The sequence below is a fragment of the Siniperca chuatsi genome, linkage group LG22 (assembly GCF_020085105.1).
Source record: "Siniperca chuatsi isolate FFG_IHB_CAS linkage group LG22, ASM2008510v1, whole genome shotgun sequence".
Taxonomy (NCBI): Eukaryota; Metazoa; Chordata; class Actinopteri; order Centrarchiformes; family Sinipercidae; genus Siniperca; species Siniperca chuatsi.
This window is the reverse complement of record NC_058063.1, coordinates 7,974,728-7,991,077: the sequence shown is the minus strand read 5'-3', so window position 1 is coordinate 7,991,077 and position 16,350 is coordinate 7,974,728. Positions and strand designations below refer to the sequence as shown.

General features: G+C 40.0%; 2 protein-coding genes across 4 annotated transcripts in view; one reads left to right on the top strand and one right to left on the bottom strand.

Moving 5' to 3' along the window:
• Positions 1 to 6,763, top strand: part of sema4f (sema domain, immunoglobulin domain (Ig), transmembrane domain (TM) and short cytoplasmic domain, (semaphorin) 4F) — a 68,394-nt gene extending 61,631 nt beyond the window's left edge. For both annotated transcript variants that reach the window (XM_044183349.1, XM_044183348.1), the window contains exons 6-15: positions 110 to 229; positions 394 to 548; positions 648 to 829; positions 1,389 to 1,530; positions 1,662 to 1,875; positions 2,234 to 2,343; positions 2,473 to 2,624; positions 4,375 to 4,430; positions 4,613 to 4,803; positions 5,024 to 6,763. In XM_044183349.1, coding sequence (XP_044039284.1) covers positions 110 to 229; positions 394 to 548; positions 648 to 829; positions 1,389 to 1,530; positions 1,662 to 1,875; positions 2,234 to 2,343; positions 2,473 to 2,624; positions 4,375 to 4,430; positions 4,613 to 4,803; positions 5,024 to 5,752 — 2,051 coding nt within the window. In that variant the 3' untranslated portion in view covers positions 5,753 to 6,763. The remainder of the gene's footprint in view (positions 1 to 109; positions 230 to 393; positions 549 to 647; positions 830 to 1,388; positions 1,531 to 1,661; positions 1,876 to 2,233; positions 2,344 to 2,472; positions 2,625 to 4,374; positions 4,431 to 4,612; positions 4,804 to 5,023) is intronic.
• Positions 6,764 to 8,260: 1,497 nt separating this feature from the next.
• On the bottom strand, positions 8,261 to 14,066 carry LOC122870612 (carbohydrate sulfotransferase 12-like). Of its 2 annotated transcripts, none has more exons than XM_044184925.1 (6): positions 13,985 to 14,066; positions 13,235 to 13,365; positions 12,706 to 12,878; positions 12,208 to 12,351; positions 11,237 to 11,544; positions 8,261 to 9,685 (listed from the first exon to the last, which is right to left on the bottom strand). In XM_044184925.1, exons 2-6 carry the CDS (start codon positions 13,335 to 13,337, stop codon positions 9,454 to 9,456), a joined length of 960 nt encoding a protein of 319 aa, XP_044040860.1. In that variant the 5' UTR covers positions 13,338 to 13,365; positions 13,985 to 14,066; the 3' UTR covers positions 8,261 to 9,453. The 2 variants fall into 2 exon arrangements, with proteins under 2 accessions (XP_044040860.1, XP_044040861.1); XM_044184926.1 differs by lacking the exon at positions 13,985 to 14,066 and adding an exon at positions 13,772 to 13,967.
• Between the last annotated feature and the right edge of the window lie 2,284 nt (positions 14,067 to 16,350).

Below are 16,350 nucleotides of genomic sequence, written 5' to 3'. Positions count from 1 at the left end.
GTTTGTTGTCTGGTTGATCAGGATATCAGCTTCATCTAATTATCTTCTTTTTGTATTTCAATGAGCATTATTTAAATAAAACTCACTTAATTCTCTCTCTTTTGTCTAGATGGTACCCTATACACAGCAGCCACCAGTAACTTCCTGGGAACGCTGTTCGACATCTCCCGGGCAACAGGCCCTGAGCAGGAGCGCATCCGAACCGAACGATCCATCAACTGGCTGAGTGGTGAGACACACATGCACGCTTGCACACACTTGTAAACCCCCATATCCACATATGTTGACATGCACAGACACTCCATACAAACACATGTTCACTTGAAATTACCTTGATCAGACTTTCCCACAGGAAAAAGTCATATTGTGTGTGTGTGTGTGTGTCTTTTTCAGACCCAGAGTTTGTGAGCTCAGCCTTCATAAAACAGTCTGCTGACAGCAACCCGACCGGAGACGATGACAAAATCTACTTCTTCTTCACTGAGGTGGCCAAAGAGTATGACCTCTACACCAAAGTCAAAGTGCCCAGGGTGGCACGAGTCTGCAAGGTAACCCAACGTCTTGACTGAATGATTGATTGATTGACTGATTCATCGCCTCATGTGAATTCACTGCTGGGCTTAATCTTTCTCCCCCTCTCTGTTCAGTCTGATGTGGGAGGGATGAAGACTCTGCAGCGACGTTGGACCACCTTCCTCAAGGCCGAGCTGGTGTGTGAGGACAAACCCAGCAGTCAGCGCTACAACATCCTAACTGATGTTTTCACCACGCAACACACACCAGGCGACCCCAGCAGCACACATTTCTATGGCCTGTTCACCTCCCAGTGGTAAGTTGAGGAACAAGCAGGGGTGAAAGGAAAACTAGAGCTTCTCTCTTACGTGATATTGGAATATTGACAAATTAGTATGTTGTTATTTTTTGTTATAAAATGAAAGGAGGGATTTATAAGGGAGGCAAGGGGGAGCAGAGATACAGAGAGCAATAGAGATGCTCTACTGATGACAGATCTTAGATCTCAAATTTAGTTTTCCCTCCATACATGGTGACTGTATATTGACTCAATATTACAGGCATATGTGTAGTTTTCTAAAATAAGATGTCCTCTTTTTGAAAAAATATTCATAATGTCACTCTGACTACAAGCTAGCTGTTTACCCGTTTCCAGTCTTTATGCTAGCTTCATATTTACCGTAGAGCATGAACATAGTATCGATCTTCTCATCTAACTTTCGTCAAGAAAAGGAATAAGCGTATTTCCCAAAATGCCAAACTATTACTTTGATATTGAACATTTTCAGAAATGAACTCTTAATATGACTTTTTTTCCCCCTGCAAAAGTAGCAACATCATGGCTTAATCTAAACAATTCTTTTTCTTTTTGTTAGGGAGCGTGAAGAGTTATCAGCAGTGTGTGTTTTCAGTCTGTCTGACATCATCAAAGTGATGGACGGTCCCTTTAAAGAGCTGAAGAAGACCTGCGAGAACTGGATCATCCCTGAACCTGTCCCTACACCAAGGCCTGGTCAGGTACTAAACTGTACAACCACATAACTACTACATTTGTACTATCACCACCTCTGCTTTAAACAATGACTTTCATTACATTCTACTATATTAATATAAATGACTTTTTTTCTCCTTCCCTCCACATTTTTTAGTGTTTGAACAATGCTTTGAAGGACGAGGGGTTCGAGTCCTCCCTAAAACTTCCAGACAAGGTGTTGACATTTGTGAGGGACCACCCCCTGATGGAGAACAGTGTTACTGCAGCGCCCCTGTTGGTCCGGAAGGGAATCCGATACACCAAGCTGGCTGTAACGCAGACGGGCAGCAGAGAGGAGCGGAGAGGAGCAGTGCTGCACCTTGGAACAGGTGAGGGGATAAGAAGAAAAGAGAGGCCAGAAAATGTAAAGAGATAAACTCAAACTGGCAGTCAAATCTAGAATTAATGCAAATGAAAGTTGTGAAAGCTCAGCTGACAAAGAACAACTAATACATCTTAATTTAAAGTGCATTGCTGCACTCAGATGGCTTATGGGTTGATAAAAAAAAAACAGTAGATCATTTTCTGGGGATATCAATCAAAATGTTATAACCTTCCTCAAATGATGTAAAAACATTTTGATTTTGGTGTGAAATAAACTAAATTAAATGTAGTAAATAAAACAAAAATAAATTAACTTTTTGATAAGAGATGAGATTTATTGTTCACCATGTGTGTTTGTTGCAGACCGTGGGGAGCTCCACCGGGTGGCAGTAGTGGGCCAGAACGCCACCTTGCTGCAGGAGATTCCTCTGTTCACCTCGCAGGAGCCTGTCAACAATATATTACTGCACAAGGTACAGCATTTTCACATTTATTCGCAAACATACTGCACAAACACACAGACATGCATATGTTAATCTGCAGTGCTCAGAAATATCTGTTTTAATGCTCAGTGATTCTGTAATAGTTCCCTGTGTTTCCAGAGTCAGGCCCTGGTGGGTAGCCCCCTGTCTCTGGCTCGAGTCCAGGCTGAAGGCTGCACTCTGTATCCCAGCTGTGAGGTGTGTGCCAGAGCCAGAGGACTGGGCTGTGTGTGGAACACAAAGGAAGAAGCCTGCAGGCCCACAACAGCAGAGTGAGTACTACAGGAATATCACAATGAACTGGAAGACGTCCAAAAATGAAAAGCAAAGGCAGACAGCAGTATTGGGTCAGAAAATTGTTTAGTCAAAACTGACCCATTTTTCTTTATAGCATGTCCATTAATCATTTTTTGTATTTTGTTTCAAACCTTTAAAAATGACCAAGATTCTTCTTACACCTATGCACATTTTTTGAGTTAAAACGTTAAAGTAATGTAGTATGTAAGCAATGTAGGAAACACACCTGTTTTACCTTTACATTTATCAGTAGTTCATAATGGTTTTACCATTGCAACATGTAAACCAATCATTTATAATAAAAAAAACATCACAAGTTAGCAGTAAAGTCTTAAAATGATTTAGTGTAACTAACAGCAAAAAATAACAGAGAGAAATAAAGCCATCAATGATCGCATAAAACCAAAAAAATCTTTGCAATCTCTGTGTCTTAATCACTTCATCAGTTATCAAAATTTAAACTAATTAACCATCTGTTAATAGACTTTATTTGAAGAGATATTTAGAAGGAAAATGTAAAATGAATTAAGACTTAGGCTAATTCAGCAACGGGAAATCAGAGACTGTTGTGCCCTCATCTTTACTGAGACCTGGCTGCACCACACTCTGCAACTGGATACTGGATTTCCTTACAAACAGACCCCAGACAATTTGGATTGGCGGTCACACTTCTTACTCTCTAGCGCTCAACACCAGAGCCCCCCAGGGCTGTGTGCTTAGCCCCCTCCTGTTCACACTGTACACCCATGACTGCAGCCCCCGACATGGAGACAACTCTTGTGAAGTTTGCGAACAACACTACCATCATCGGCCAATTTTAAACACTGATGAGACTTCATATTGGAAGGAAATCAACAGTCTTGCAGAGTGGTGCACAGAGAACAACCTACTGCTCAACATCAGCAAAACCAAGGAGCCTATTGTTGATTTTTGAAAAAATTAGGCAAAGACACACACTTCTGTCTACATCAGTGGAGCTGAGGTGGAGCAAGTGAGCAGTTTTAGGTTCCTGGGAATCAGCATGACATGGAGAACCTGACATGGTCGTCTCACATTTCATGCTGGGAAAGAAGGTTCAGAAACGGCTGTATTTGTTAAGGAAACTTAAGAAGGCAAAATTCCTGTGCTAGTTCTTGTTAACTTTTACAGAGCAGCAATAGAAAGCATCCTGGCTGGAAACATCACAAACTGGCATGGGACGTGCACGGCCCAGGACCGGAGGGCTCTGCAGCGGGTGATTAAAACCATTCCGAAGATCATTGGTACCAACCTACCGAGCATCACTGATATCGGTGAGGTGAGGTGCCTGCGCAGAGCCCAAAGGATACTAAAGGACAGTACACCAGCCACAGCCTGTTCACCCTGCTGCCGTCAGGCATGCGATAGAGAAGTATCCACCAGACTTCAGAGCAGCTTCTTCCCTCAGGCTGCGAGACTGCTAAATTCATCTCCAGCACTCCCCCATGTAAAATAGTTTCATTTCTATGAGTTATTATTTGTTCACTGATCTACTGTACATCATTTTTGCATATAACGTTTGTTTTTTAAATTTTTCTAAGTAGCAAAAAAGGAAACTGCAACTAAATCTTGTTTTACACCCATGTGAATAAAATGATAAATAAATTAACATTGTAACCTTGAAAGGCAGGCACCAAGGAAAGAGCTCTGTTCCTAGTAAAACATTTGATGCAAAAGTGTGACTCCATTTTGTGTGTGTGTGTCCAGGCCTGGTCCAGGTGATATAGTAGACGATGCCTTGAGAAAGTGTGATATCGAAGAGGGTAAGTGTATCTCATTTTATACTTTAATTTGGATATCACAGACTATGTAAATGTCAAGTTCTTCCTGTGTAATATGATTGCAAATAAAAATACACTTCCATGACTATCTATCTCTATATTCTCTATATGTCTGTTTCTCTGTTATTCAACTCTTCTGTCTCCCTGCTTGTTGTCTCCTACAGGGCGTTGCACCCCATCCATCAGGGAGCTGCAAGTTTTTATGGGTCTGCGCCTCCTGTTGCCATGTGTCCAGCTGTCTCCCAGGCCCTGTAGCTGGGAGCATCCTCCCCACAGACACACCAGGCAGCACCACTCTGACCTGGAGGTGACTGTCACAGAGGACAGCCTGGGAAAATACATCTGCACATGCCAGGTACACAGGCAAAACATATAGCTACACTCACAGGAGCTAATTTAACCTATTCCACTTTTTCCTGCTAATATAAAGTAATAATTAGTGAGTCAGGCAATTTTCAGGGCAGATAGTGTGTTAGCTGCAAACATTTTATCAGCAAGCACGGCTGATATGCAAAACTAAAACTAAAACTGATCAAAACAACTCTCTTTTTCTCTGTCATGTCGCGCTACTCCAGGAGGCGGGGCCAGGTATCAGAGACCCCACCCCCTGCCGTAGAGCAGCCTATCAGCTGACACTAGAAGGCCCCAGTGCTGGAGGAACAGTGGCGACAGCAGGAAGTCGTCACGTCCTGGCCATCTACATCTTTTTATTCTGCATGGGTTTAGTGTTAGGTGTACTTCTCGTCTACTTCGTGACCCGTCGGCGCAGCATTAGCCACCAGGGCCAACACTTGCCAGATAATTCGCTGTCGTCAGAGAAGGGGCGGGACTTGCTGGGCTCCTCAGCCACGCCACAGTCCCCTAGCAGTGCCAGCCTGCTGTCCGAGGGATTCAGATTGACAGAAAAACGTAACGGGACAGCGACCACAACCACAACTACAACTCTCCTCAGCAACCAGGGTAATGGTGGGCACATTGGCAACAGCTACAGTGGCACCCTGATCCACAGCAACTCCAGCAATGGCCATGGGAATTCCCTGTACACCAACTGCAACACAAGTAGCAGCGGGCTGAAGTTTGCTGAAATTTTAGCTGCTGACATGCTGGATGGAAGGACGGGGGAGAGGGACAGAGGGAGGCCCGAAGGGGTAAAGAGGGAGTCAGGGGAGGGGGACGAAGTGGATGAGGGGCTGGGGGACGGGGTAGGGGAAGGGGAAGGGATAAAAGAACTAGAGGAGTTGACTAGTTTTCCCATGTTAAAATCACCAGCCCCACTGGCTCAGTGTGAAGAAAGTTCGATATGAAAAGGTGATATTAATATACTATTGATTGCACCATTTTGCATCCTCCAAATAAACTGAATACTACTGGGAGAAATGCAAAATTGGAACTGCCAAATGCCTTTGAATGGGAGCTGTGGCATGAAGAGAGACTATAGAGATATATAATAAATATATTATCAGTTTATGTCTAAGCATGTGAGAGAGACATTTGGTGAGAACTACGAGACAGAAAACATATTAGAGTGTTGTGATTCACTCAGGATGAGAACCACAATAATAAATAAATGTGTCGGATGTAAATATAACATGTAAATATAAGCAGTCTGAACATGAATGTGGACATGGAGCTGAGTGTGATATTGCGCAATTTAAATGTTATAAAGAATCAAAGATGAAATGTCTACATGTGTAGACATGGAAAAGCCATATTGTCTTTCTCCTTAACTTCTGTTGTAGTTTGCTCTCTCATTCTCTTCTCTTGATGGCACTGCAAAAGAAAAGTGCACTTCTCCGTCTCTCAGCACCTCGCTCTGTCTCTCTATTTCTATTTCTCTCTTTGACACACCACTCAAATCCCAGACTTTGATGGATGCAAAGGCACCAAAGGGCCGCTGAGCCATAGATTGCCCATTCAGACTGCACTGGTCCTGGGCTTCAAAAGAGAGATGTCACTGTCAGAGACTAAAGAACCATAAATGCACTGCAGCACCGTCAGATGGACTACAGTGATCATGACGGGGGTGTCCCCGCCTACACTCCTGCAGAGGTCAACAGGGTGAAAGGGTTGATGCTCACCTATCAGATATGTGTCAGTGTGGAAAGCTCAAGATGCACAGCAGATACAAGTAACTGTTCACATTCACATTACTGAGACAGAAGGCAAATTCAAAGGATGTGAAATTAATTTCAGCCTCACGGAATGGACCTTGACACAAAGACACAATCACCTCGTTTTGAGTGTGGATTTCAACATAAAAATGTATTGTTTTTGTCATGTTGTTTTGTAATAAAGCCTAAAAAAGTTGCTGTTAACCTGGTATCACTGTTCCTATACTGTCTGGTGAAAATCTGGACGTGAGACAGTTCAAAGATTTGAAACAAATGCTGGCGTGTGCTTCTTTTACCTCCCCAGAAATGGACCAAACTTGTAAGTAAATTCTGCAGTTTGCAAGTGTGGGTGGAGTTGTCTATGAGTGAGTGTGTGTACCTTTTAAGATATGAAATACATTGATTATATATGCCCACATGCACTTGTAGTTTAATCTTTGTCCATACAGCTGCCACAGGAATAGTTCAATTATCATTGAAATTTCTTAAAGAAGTAGTTTGACACCACTCTGTATGGTAAATATGAAACTACAGCCAGCAGCATGCTAGCTTAGCTTAGTTTAAAGACTACAGGTGGAATCAGCTAGCCTGGCTCTGTCCAAAGGTAACAAAATCCACCCATCAGCACCTCTAAAGTTCACTAATTAACACTTTATAGGTGATTCCCCATATACAGACTTAATGCTAAGCCAAGCTAACTTGCTGCTGGCTGTAGCGTCATATGTCACATTTATAATTTAAAATCTAGTGTAACCGAACAGATATACCCCTTCAATCCATGTATCTTGTCATCACAGGGAAATTAAATATCAGATTTCCCTTTTTGTGTAATCCTGCTGAATACTGCAGCTTTTTGCATCTTGTGTGAGTGTATGGTAGGCTACGTGAGAGTATGTGTCTGCATATGTTTACAAGAACACTTTCTGTAAATAATAAAAGCTACCTACCTCCTGCTAGCTGTTTCCAAAGTCAAAGTCATTCACTAACACAACAGGAAAGTATGACTGTAGAACTTTTACCTTAAATTTTTAAACTTACATTAAATGATTTGTTGGCCACTCGGGGGCAACACAACAAGCTGCACACAAATTGACATATTATCACCTCTTAAAACTAATATGACTAACTTATTAGCAAACAGATGCCTATTTACACATCCAGCAAACACGACACAAGATTAGCATTAATTTCAAGTTGTGTCTCTGTCACCCCAACAAATGTAAATCCAATAGTGACTCTCCCTTTAGCTCTAATTTGATCTCCACCAACTCCTGAGGGAAAATTTTTGTTTCTTTAGCGGCTAAAGTTGTCACTAACTTTGTGTGTCTGCTGTTTGGTTCAGGGCAGGTAGTGTACAGGACATTTATTAGAGGGTTTTCACTGAAAACCGTTGAATTGTGATGCTAAAATGGACTCTGATATGAGCGGTAAGAGTGAACCAAAACACTGAAGTTGCAGGACGTATAACCAAAACAACTAGCTAAAAGCGGCTAACAGGCTCCATATAGCTAAGAGGGAACTGCAGAGTCACGTCAATGATACTCATCATCACATTTTATTACTCATTTTTTTACATTGTCAATATATTTTATTGTTATAGGATTTTTTTTATATTTGAGAACAGGAAGCAAAAAAGACAACTTAGGGAAGTACGGCGATGCACAGTGTCTGGAAAAATGCAAGTGCCGAAAACCACCAGCATGAAATCAAAACTTTATTCATCACCCTAGCAGTGGGGGTAAATTGAGTTGAAAATTACATATCTCACTACATATTCATGAGATGTTTCAGCAGTGTTGTGTAGAAAAGCTAGAGATGTACAAAATTTGTAGACAAATGCATGAACAGAGCCGTTATGTAACCACAATGCTTATAATTCATATATTTGAGAAAGCCACTTAGTCAGGCATTTGTCATTTCCTTGTCATGATTTGTCTGTATAAAATCTTAGTGACTGGTCTTTGCTCAGAGGTACTGAGCAACTGGCCACTGGCTGCAAAGGGAAGAGTGGAGTTGTCCAGTCCCACTTAATCAAAGAGTTCCAGTAAAGGGTTGTTGATGGAGTACTGCATATATATATGCAAGTAGATTTGAAGAATGTAGCAGAGTTGTTGACAGTCAGAGAATGTTCAGGATGAGTGACAGAGAAATGTGTGCAACTGTTATGCTGCATCAGAAATCCTGTCTGACAAAGTATTAGGATCTTATTAGTTACCCAGTAAGGGCTTTTGTTCCCAAACCCATTCTGTGCAGACATTATTGGAAGTTTGGACACAGATCATTTGTGTTTAGACATCATTTTGGGATATGTGGTAAATGTGGAGATGAGATGTGCAGCTGCAGAAACTGTGGAAAAGAACCCAAGTGTAATCAGTTTGGGGGGTGTCATGAAGCATGGCAAGCAGACTGACCAAAGAGAAAGAAAGAGCTCAGGTCCAAGAGAGGGATAAGCCATGAGGAAGCAGCTAGGAAAGAAAAGATTTAAGAAGTACAGTAAGGGAGAACAAACAAATCAGGTAGGAAGCGTGATGAATGTTGTTTGTGTAAGGACATGGTTCTGAGAAAATAGAAATAGTTGTTGGATATCATGAGAATTACTGGAGAGGAAGTGCAGGGGCTGCTGAGAGAGGCTTTCAGGCCCTCTCAGAGCCTAGATTTAGTACACTTGTTTTACTAGAGAATGGGAGGAGGGGTGGGGAAGAACTTTTCTTAAAAAATGTTTTTTTATATAGTTAGATTAGATAGGAGAATTGAGTCTTATTTACAATCCAGTAGAAGGTGGTAATGCAACATTTTGGATGCAGACCGCCTCTAAAAACCAATGGCAACGAAGAAGAAGTAAAAGAAGAAGAAGAAGAAGAAGATGTAGGAGTTGTCCAAATCATGACTTCATCTCAACCATCAAGCAATTTTCTGTAGCCAAAAAGCCTGAAGTCCCCCTCATAGAGATGGTACAGCTTCCTCCTGTCCTCTAGGGGCACTTCTCTGAACCAGTCAAACAGAGAAACAAGGGAAGTCATGTTTTCATAGGAAGGAGGGAACTTAATTTCATCCTCCAGCTTTAAGATCATCAGCAGCTGCTCAGCATCCTCCTGAAGAGTCTCCTGATGGCCAATAAAATCATACCTGAGAAGCAAAACAAACCAATGTCAACCTACAGATGAAATAAGGATCGTTTTGTATTTACATTGAATTAGTTGGTCATTTGTGGATGTAAAGGGACATTCCAAAAATTTTACACATCAAGATCAGTTAACTCATGAGGAGTACTATCAGGTCTTTCAATTTAGTTAATTCAGTCCAATCCAATTCTTGAAAGTCAGACATAAAAATAACTCAAATGATAAATAATACAAGACACCAGCACTGGCAAATGGAGCCAGGATTTAAAATGTTCTGATTTTTTTTTTCACATTTTCCTCTATAGAGTTATATTTTCTGTAAATTCTGTTTCCCTTAGTGATGTCTTTGAAAAGTTGTTTCAAAGCTCGCTCCACTTCACCAGAGTATAATTCTTCTGCTGAAATCATAAATCCCTTTTTTAAAAGTAATTTTTTGTTGTTTAAAGAAATAAATAATTTGAATCAACCCACTATGTGTGATTTGTGTGTATTTGTAGAATGGTAATTCTACGGAGCCCCCTAAAGGTCATGGCGAAATATTTCGTTCTCTCGCAATATGTTTTGCGTTCCCTCGCAATACTTTTCTTCTTCTATTCTTTCTGAGCTATATGTCTATTTGTTATGGAAGGTAGTGTGGAGATTCTTAAGTTAAGTTAAAGAAGTTATCAGATAGAACATTATCAAACATCTGGGTAGGAGCTGTATGTATAAGGAACATCAATTATTGCTCCACACTCATATCAACAGGCCTACCAAAACCTGTTTCAGCATTAAAGGTTACTTTAATTTGTTTTGTGCAAAGAACAGAGGATCTTTCCAACTTGTGTTGGTCTGCATTCCTGATTTATCTCTGCAAGTGGTTCAGTGCTGTCTGCTCTTTCTGTGACAGAACCACAGACTCTGTTTGCAGCATTTCAGTCACCTTCTTGTTTGTTGCTTTTTTGACTCATACAAATACAGCACACTAACTTTATTCCTTTTTTCCCCTTATTTCTCTGGAGACGTCTCCATTTCCTCAGTGAAACCCCTCTGGGGTTCAGTACAGTATAGAGTACAGTAACTATTCATGAATTAAACCAACAGCATTCTGCAGATCACCGTACAAAGTAAGCAGTACGATCGAAGAAATGATCTAAGAATTCATTTAATTTTACTTTCACTAATTACACCATGCATGCATATTGAGCAGTAATACTATACCAGCATACTTAATGCCCAGTTCAAAGTAAAATTCAATGAGCTGATATACTGTTGTGCTGGGAGCAGCTGAGTGGAAATAGACATATGGCTCTGAAGGAATGGAAGAAGAAAAGTATTGCGAAGTAATGCCAAAGTATTGCGAGAGAATGCAAAATATTGCAAGGTAATGCAAAACATTGTGATGGGACGCAAAACATATTGCGAGGGAATGGAAAAGTAGTCCTCAAAAATTCTCGCTGTGACCTCTAGGGGGCACTGTATAATTCCTCCTCAGGTCAATAAACCCTCCACATTTTCAGAAACAACACAGACATGACCTTTTTAGCTACAGCCCTGATGGCAAAAATGGCCTTACTCTATGAGGCAGGGGTAGCACAGGCGGTGCATCTGCCTCCAGTGGGGTTCAAAGGGCACCGTCTTCTCTGTCTGCGGGTCCAGCAGGTACTGAATAAAGTTGTAAAATGAGGGGCGCACGCCGGATGCAAACGCCTCGTCCGCTGTATGTGGTGGATCAGTCTGGTTGCCATATAAGCGCAGAATATTCCGGGCAAAGTTTTGATAGAAGTACCGATCGTTACGCTGGAACTTGTCTTGGTAGGCGGAGATGAGACGTACATATGGGTGTCGGACAAACAGGAACTTGGTGTAGTGCTTCAGCTTTGCCTATAGTCAACAAATAAGTACATATCACCCCTCTGTCACACTAACCTGTTGTGACTGAATCAACTACTAGTGGAAATAACTGAGTCTTGCATGTCTGTTAGTTGGGTGGGTACGCTTTGCATTTATAACTTCAATGACACTTCTGTATGGAGTCAGATCAGTCTCATTATAATGAATGCACACAGAAGGATTCACAAATGTGTTTTGGGATTTATATAGCCTATAAATGACTCTCTCCACATGAATATTCTTCGAGCCACGTCAGGGGAGTCCAAAAAACCCCCCCACACAAATGCAGTGAAGTTCACAAATGACAAACAGTTTGTAAATGTAGGTTTAACAGTTGATGTAACAACATCCAAATATGTTTTTGTTGAAAATTGCAAATACTTTAATTGCATATATTTGTGGATTTCTATTACATATATTTAAAACAAGAAATATTTGTGTTTGTGTCAGAAATACATTTGTGAACCTTATCTTTTTATATGTGGGTTTGTTTTACATTTATATACAGCAATAATTATTTTGTTTGCATTGAAGAATATCTATGTGGAGAGAGTTGTTTATATATAAATCCGGAAATATTAATCATTCTGTGTGCATTCATTATTAATGAGACTGATCTGACTCCATACTTCTGATGCCAATTCATGAACTGACCTTCATCTCTGTTCTTGGGAAGCTGTTTAGGAGAGTGACCTGTTTGGGCCGGTGGACCAAGTCAGCAGATATGGACATGGGGTCATGATATGGCTTGCTCTGGTTCAGGACAAACATAACCCTCTTCCAGTTGGTACACGCCACCTGTAGCAAAAGAACAAGACTTGGAGTCTACGGCCACGCTAGCGGCTCTGTGATGCTGTACTTAGACACAGCAGTGCTTTCAACTAAATGCTAAAATGCTCAAAATGACAGTGCTAGCGGGTAGAATGTTTGACCATCTTAGTTTCGCGTGTTAGCATGCTAACATTTGCTAATTAACACTTAACTGAAAGTACAGCTGAGGCTGATAGAAATGTCATCAAGTAACAAGTACTTAGGCCTGAAATGCCCAGTAAAAGACTAAACTGAGCATGTTCTTAAACATTTGCCAAAGACAGAACTGTATGTCCACTTTGTGTACTGTAAGTGTGTTGAGTGTGTTCATATCTATATCACCTTGGGAACGTAACAGTAGATGACGCCATGTTTGTCATCCACAATGAGGTTCTTCAGCTCGTTGTCACTCATGTCTTCTAAACTGTGCTTCCCCTTAGAAAAGGCCTCTTTGTCACCATCACATGTTTCTCTTATCAGCTGCTTTCTCAAGGTCTGCAGCTGATGGATCCTCTCTGTTGTGATAAGAATATGAATATGTGTATAGTAACTTTCTAAAATTATTAGTGCTAAATTAACTCTGCTTTAGGGTGGCTTTTCTCTTAAAGAGACGACAGGCGGGGGTTAAAGCCGAAACATTTGTGTTTTTCAAAGCCAAACTGAAGAAATGAACTGCGTTAGGTAATCAGGGTGAGGTCGCAGATCCAATATCACTAATCCACTTAATTCCCAAACCAGTTCACATGCAATGGAGAAAAAAAAAATACAAACAACACACTATTCAAACAAATCACACCCGTTCCTAACCAGAACCAGGATACACAGCAGGAACAGTAAGAAATTCACACACACATATGGACACATATTGTACCTCTTTTTTCTTGTGACATGTCCCATTGGTAAAAGCACAACATGATGAGGAACATGGATCCCACAAATCTGAGGAGCTGCAGGAATCCTTTATATGCTGCCATGGCAGTTGGTGTTGTACAATGTGTCAGCCTTTGTCAATGAACCAGAAACAATAAAAATTAACTTGAGTGATTAAGGGTAAAAGCCATTATACCTTGTTTGTTTTCCTAATTAAATACTGTCACAAAAGATACACATACAAACTGTACTAACACTGTAGAAAAACTGTACTGTAAAACATATTGGACTGTGTAAACATTATTTTGTACCAGTTTTTAATAACACTGTCATAACAATATGATTCCAAAATTCTTCAATTAATTAAATTGAAGCTGAAGCCACTTGCATTTCTTTTAATGTTCTTCAAATTAAGTAAACTTAACTAAATCTATTAAAGTCTATTAGTAGAAAAACAACACGCATTATTTCAATGCTCCTGTACAGAAGTTTTTATGCAACCTAAATATCCCACATAATCAATCATCATATCACTCACCGTGCTGCAAAGTTATCTGTTAGATGATCTTAGACAGATCAGTGCCTCAAGCTACAGAAACAGTTATTGTTAAATTATTTTTATCTCTGTAAGGAAATTAATAATTAAATTGATGAAAAAATTAATGACAGTGAATAAATCAACACTTGACTGTGACGAACACATGCTCAAAAGAAAGTGGAAAATGCATCCTCAGAAAATGGTGTAGCTCACCTCACTGTGAAGTTCAATTAACAGCTTACAGCTTTGCACAGTCTTCACTGCTGAATCACTGGTCTCAGATTAGTCATTAGTATTGGGTGACTCACACAAAGCAGGACAAATACTTCAGCTGCTACTCCGTGTGCAAGAAATTATTAAGTGAACTGTAAATTTTTGTTCTGTCTGTTCTGGTGCTTTTCTGTGGTAGAAATGTCTGCAGGAGTCATAACTTTTGATTGATGGAATGTAACTAAGTACATTTATTCAATTACTGCACATAAGTATAAATTTGAGGTACTTGTTCTTTGCTTGAGTATTTCTGTGTCATGCTACACCTACTTTTACTCCACTGCAGTTCACAGGGAAATATTGAACTTTTTAATCCACTGCATTTATTTGACAGCTTTAGTCAGGCTACTAGTAACTTTACAAATTAAGATTGATTTTACATACTCTCTCTCCAGCTCGTTGAGCCGGGAGGAGGGCCAAATTTGAATCGTGTTTACGAAAAACAGCAACCGACAAGTCTTTTTGTTGACATCTAGTATGTGTGAGTATGACACGGGGCATTCTTGAAAAAGAGCATTCATCTGCTGTTGTACAAAGAAATCCCTCCAACAAAGACAAAAACAAAGATTATGATTCGTTGAAAAGCACAAAATCATTAGTAATCATCATCAATGTTATTTGTATTATTATAGATATTTGCTTTATTTAGATTAGATCTATTTAGTATTTTCTTTTGTTAGTTAATTGTTTAGTTTGCTTAATTTGGCTTTAGTGATTAGTTTATTTAGTCTATTTGTGGTTTGTTTTGTCAGAATTGGGCAGCATTTTAGTTACCTCAGCTTTTCTATAGGACCAGCATGCACCTGGGAGGGTCTATGTTTTTTTACCAGAGCAAGAGAAGCAGCAAGAGCCATGATTGATTTGTTATTTTGTTGCCACAGATGAATAACCCTTAAGAAAAGACAAATGCTGTGACTCAATTCAGATAATCCTGTTAGTACACTTCAATGTAGTACTGTGAACACCATTTACTTCATTGTGTACAACAGGTAAAACAGGAACAAGAGGGAGTATGCGAACTGAACATAGCTAATAACTCTGTATGAGCAATGGACTTGTTTATACCTATGTACATTCCTCCTGCACTAACCCAACCCATAACTCTAACAGCATCTCACCACAACATTACATTTGTGTGCCAAGTCCAACTATTTCTCATTTCAGCCTGAGGAGTAAACTTTGAGGCTTTTGGTACATGTACAGGTAACTAATTAAAAGAAGAGCAGAGTACCTTCCACGCTGAGTCAGTAAGCATCATGTTCCATTGACGTCACTCGTGTGTACCAGACCACGTCATAATTCATTGGCCAATAAAATCTATTGATCCTAACCCTGTGCATTATTTTGACTAAAGCGCAACTCTCTCTATCAGCTTACAGAAGGCTCTGATGCAGGGGCCACGGTGACGCACTGTGGGCTGAAGCAGGTCCATGGAGCTGGGTTTCTGCAGAAGCAGCTCAGCACTAGGGTTGAGCGAGTACTCGGCTGAAATGAGTATCCGGTACAGATAATGTACTTTTTTACGAGTATCATCAGAGTAAAATGCGTCAATATTCTGTAAATAGTTCTCTTACTCTTGTGATCAAAAACATTGCTCTGAAGCTCAGTTCTGAGTCTGTTTTGTAAATAGTTTTCTAATAAATATAGCAACTTCTGATCAAGCTATATCAGTTTTAGGCTTAAATGAACAACTTCCAGTTAGTCCACCCGACTTCCTGTTTAACCACCACTGACGTTTGGTTTAAGACCCACTCCGAGTACAGATAATTTAGTTGAACAGATACAGATAACGGTGTACTCGCTCATCCCTACTCAGCACTCTCCACATGATTTGCCCAGAGACAGATGTGTGGATCTGAAAAATATAGTATGTTGGCAACTTCGCAGAACAATATGCACAATTCTCAAACATCTTAGCCACAGGACAGGATAGAAAGGACAGAGCCAATAGTTCTAATGTCTACTGAAAGTATTCATTCACATTCATCTATAAAATCAATATTTATTCAAAACATTCATGAAATTAAATGGTGCGGCATTATTACATACCTGATAATTCTTTTTTTGAATCTTTTATTATCAAAAATATATTTTTTACAGTCTTTCATACACAATCTCAACAAACAAATACATTTACTCAAATATATAACCACAAAACAAGCCAAAACCAAAACTAATGATGTACCAAAAAAAGTCCAAAAATCAAATTCCCTTTCAAAACCCAAAATTTAAATAAGATCCACCCCATAGAATAAACAAATGCATATATAAATAAGTAGTATTAGTAGTATAAGTAGTAAGTATTTTAA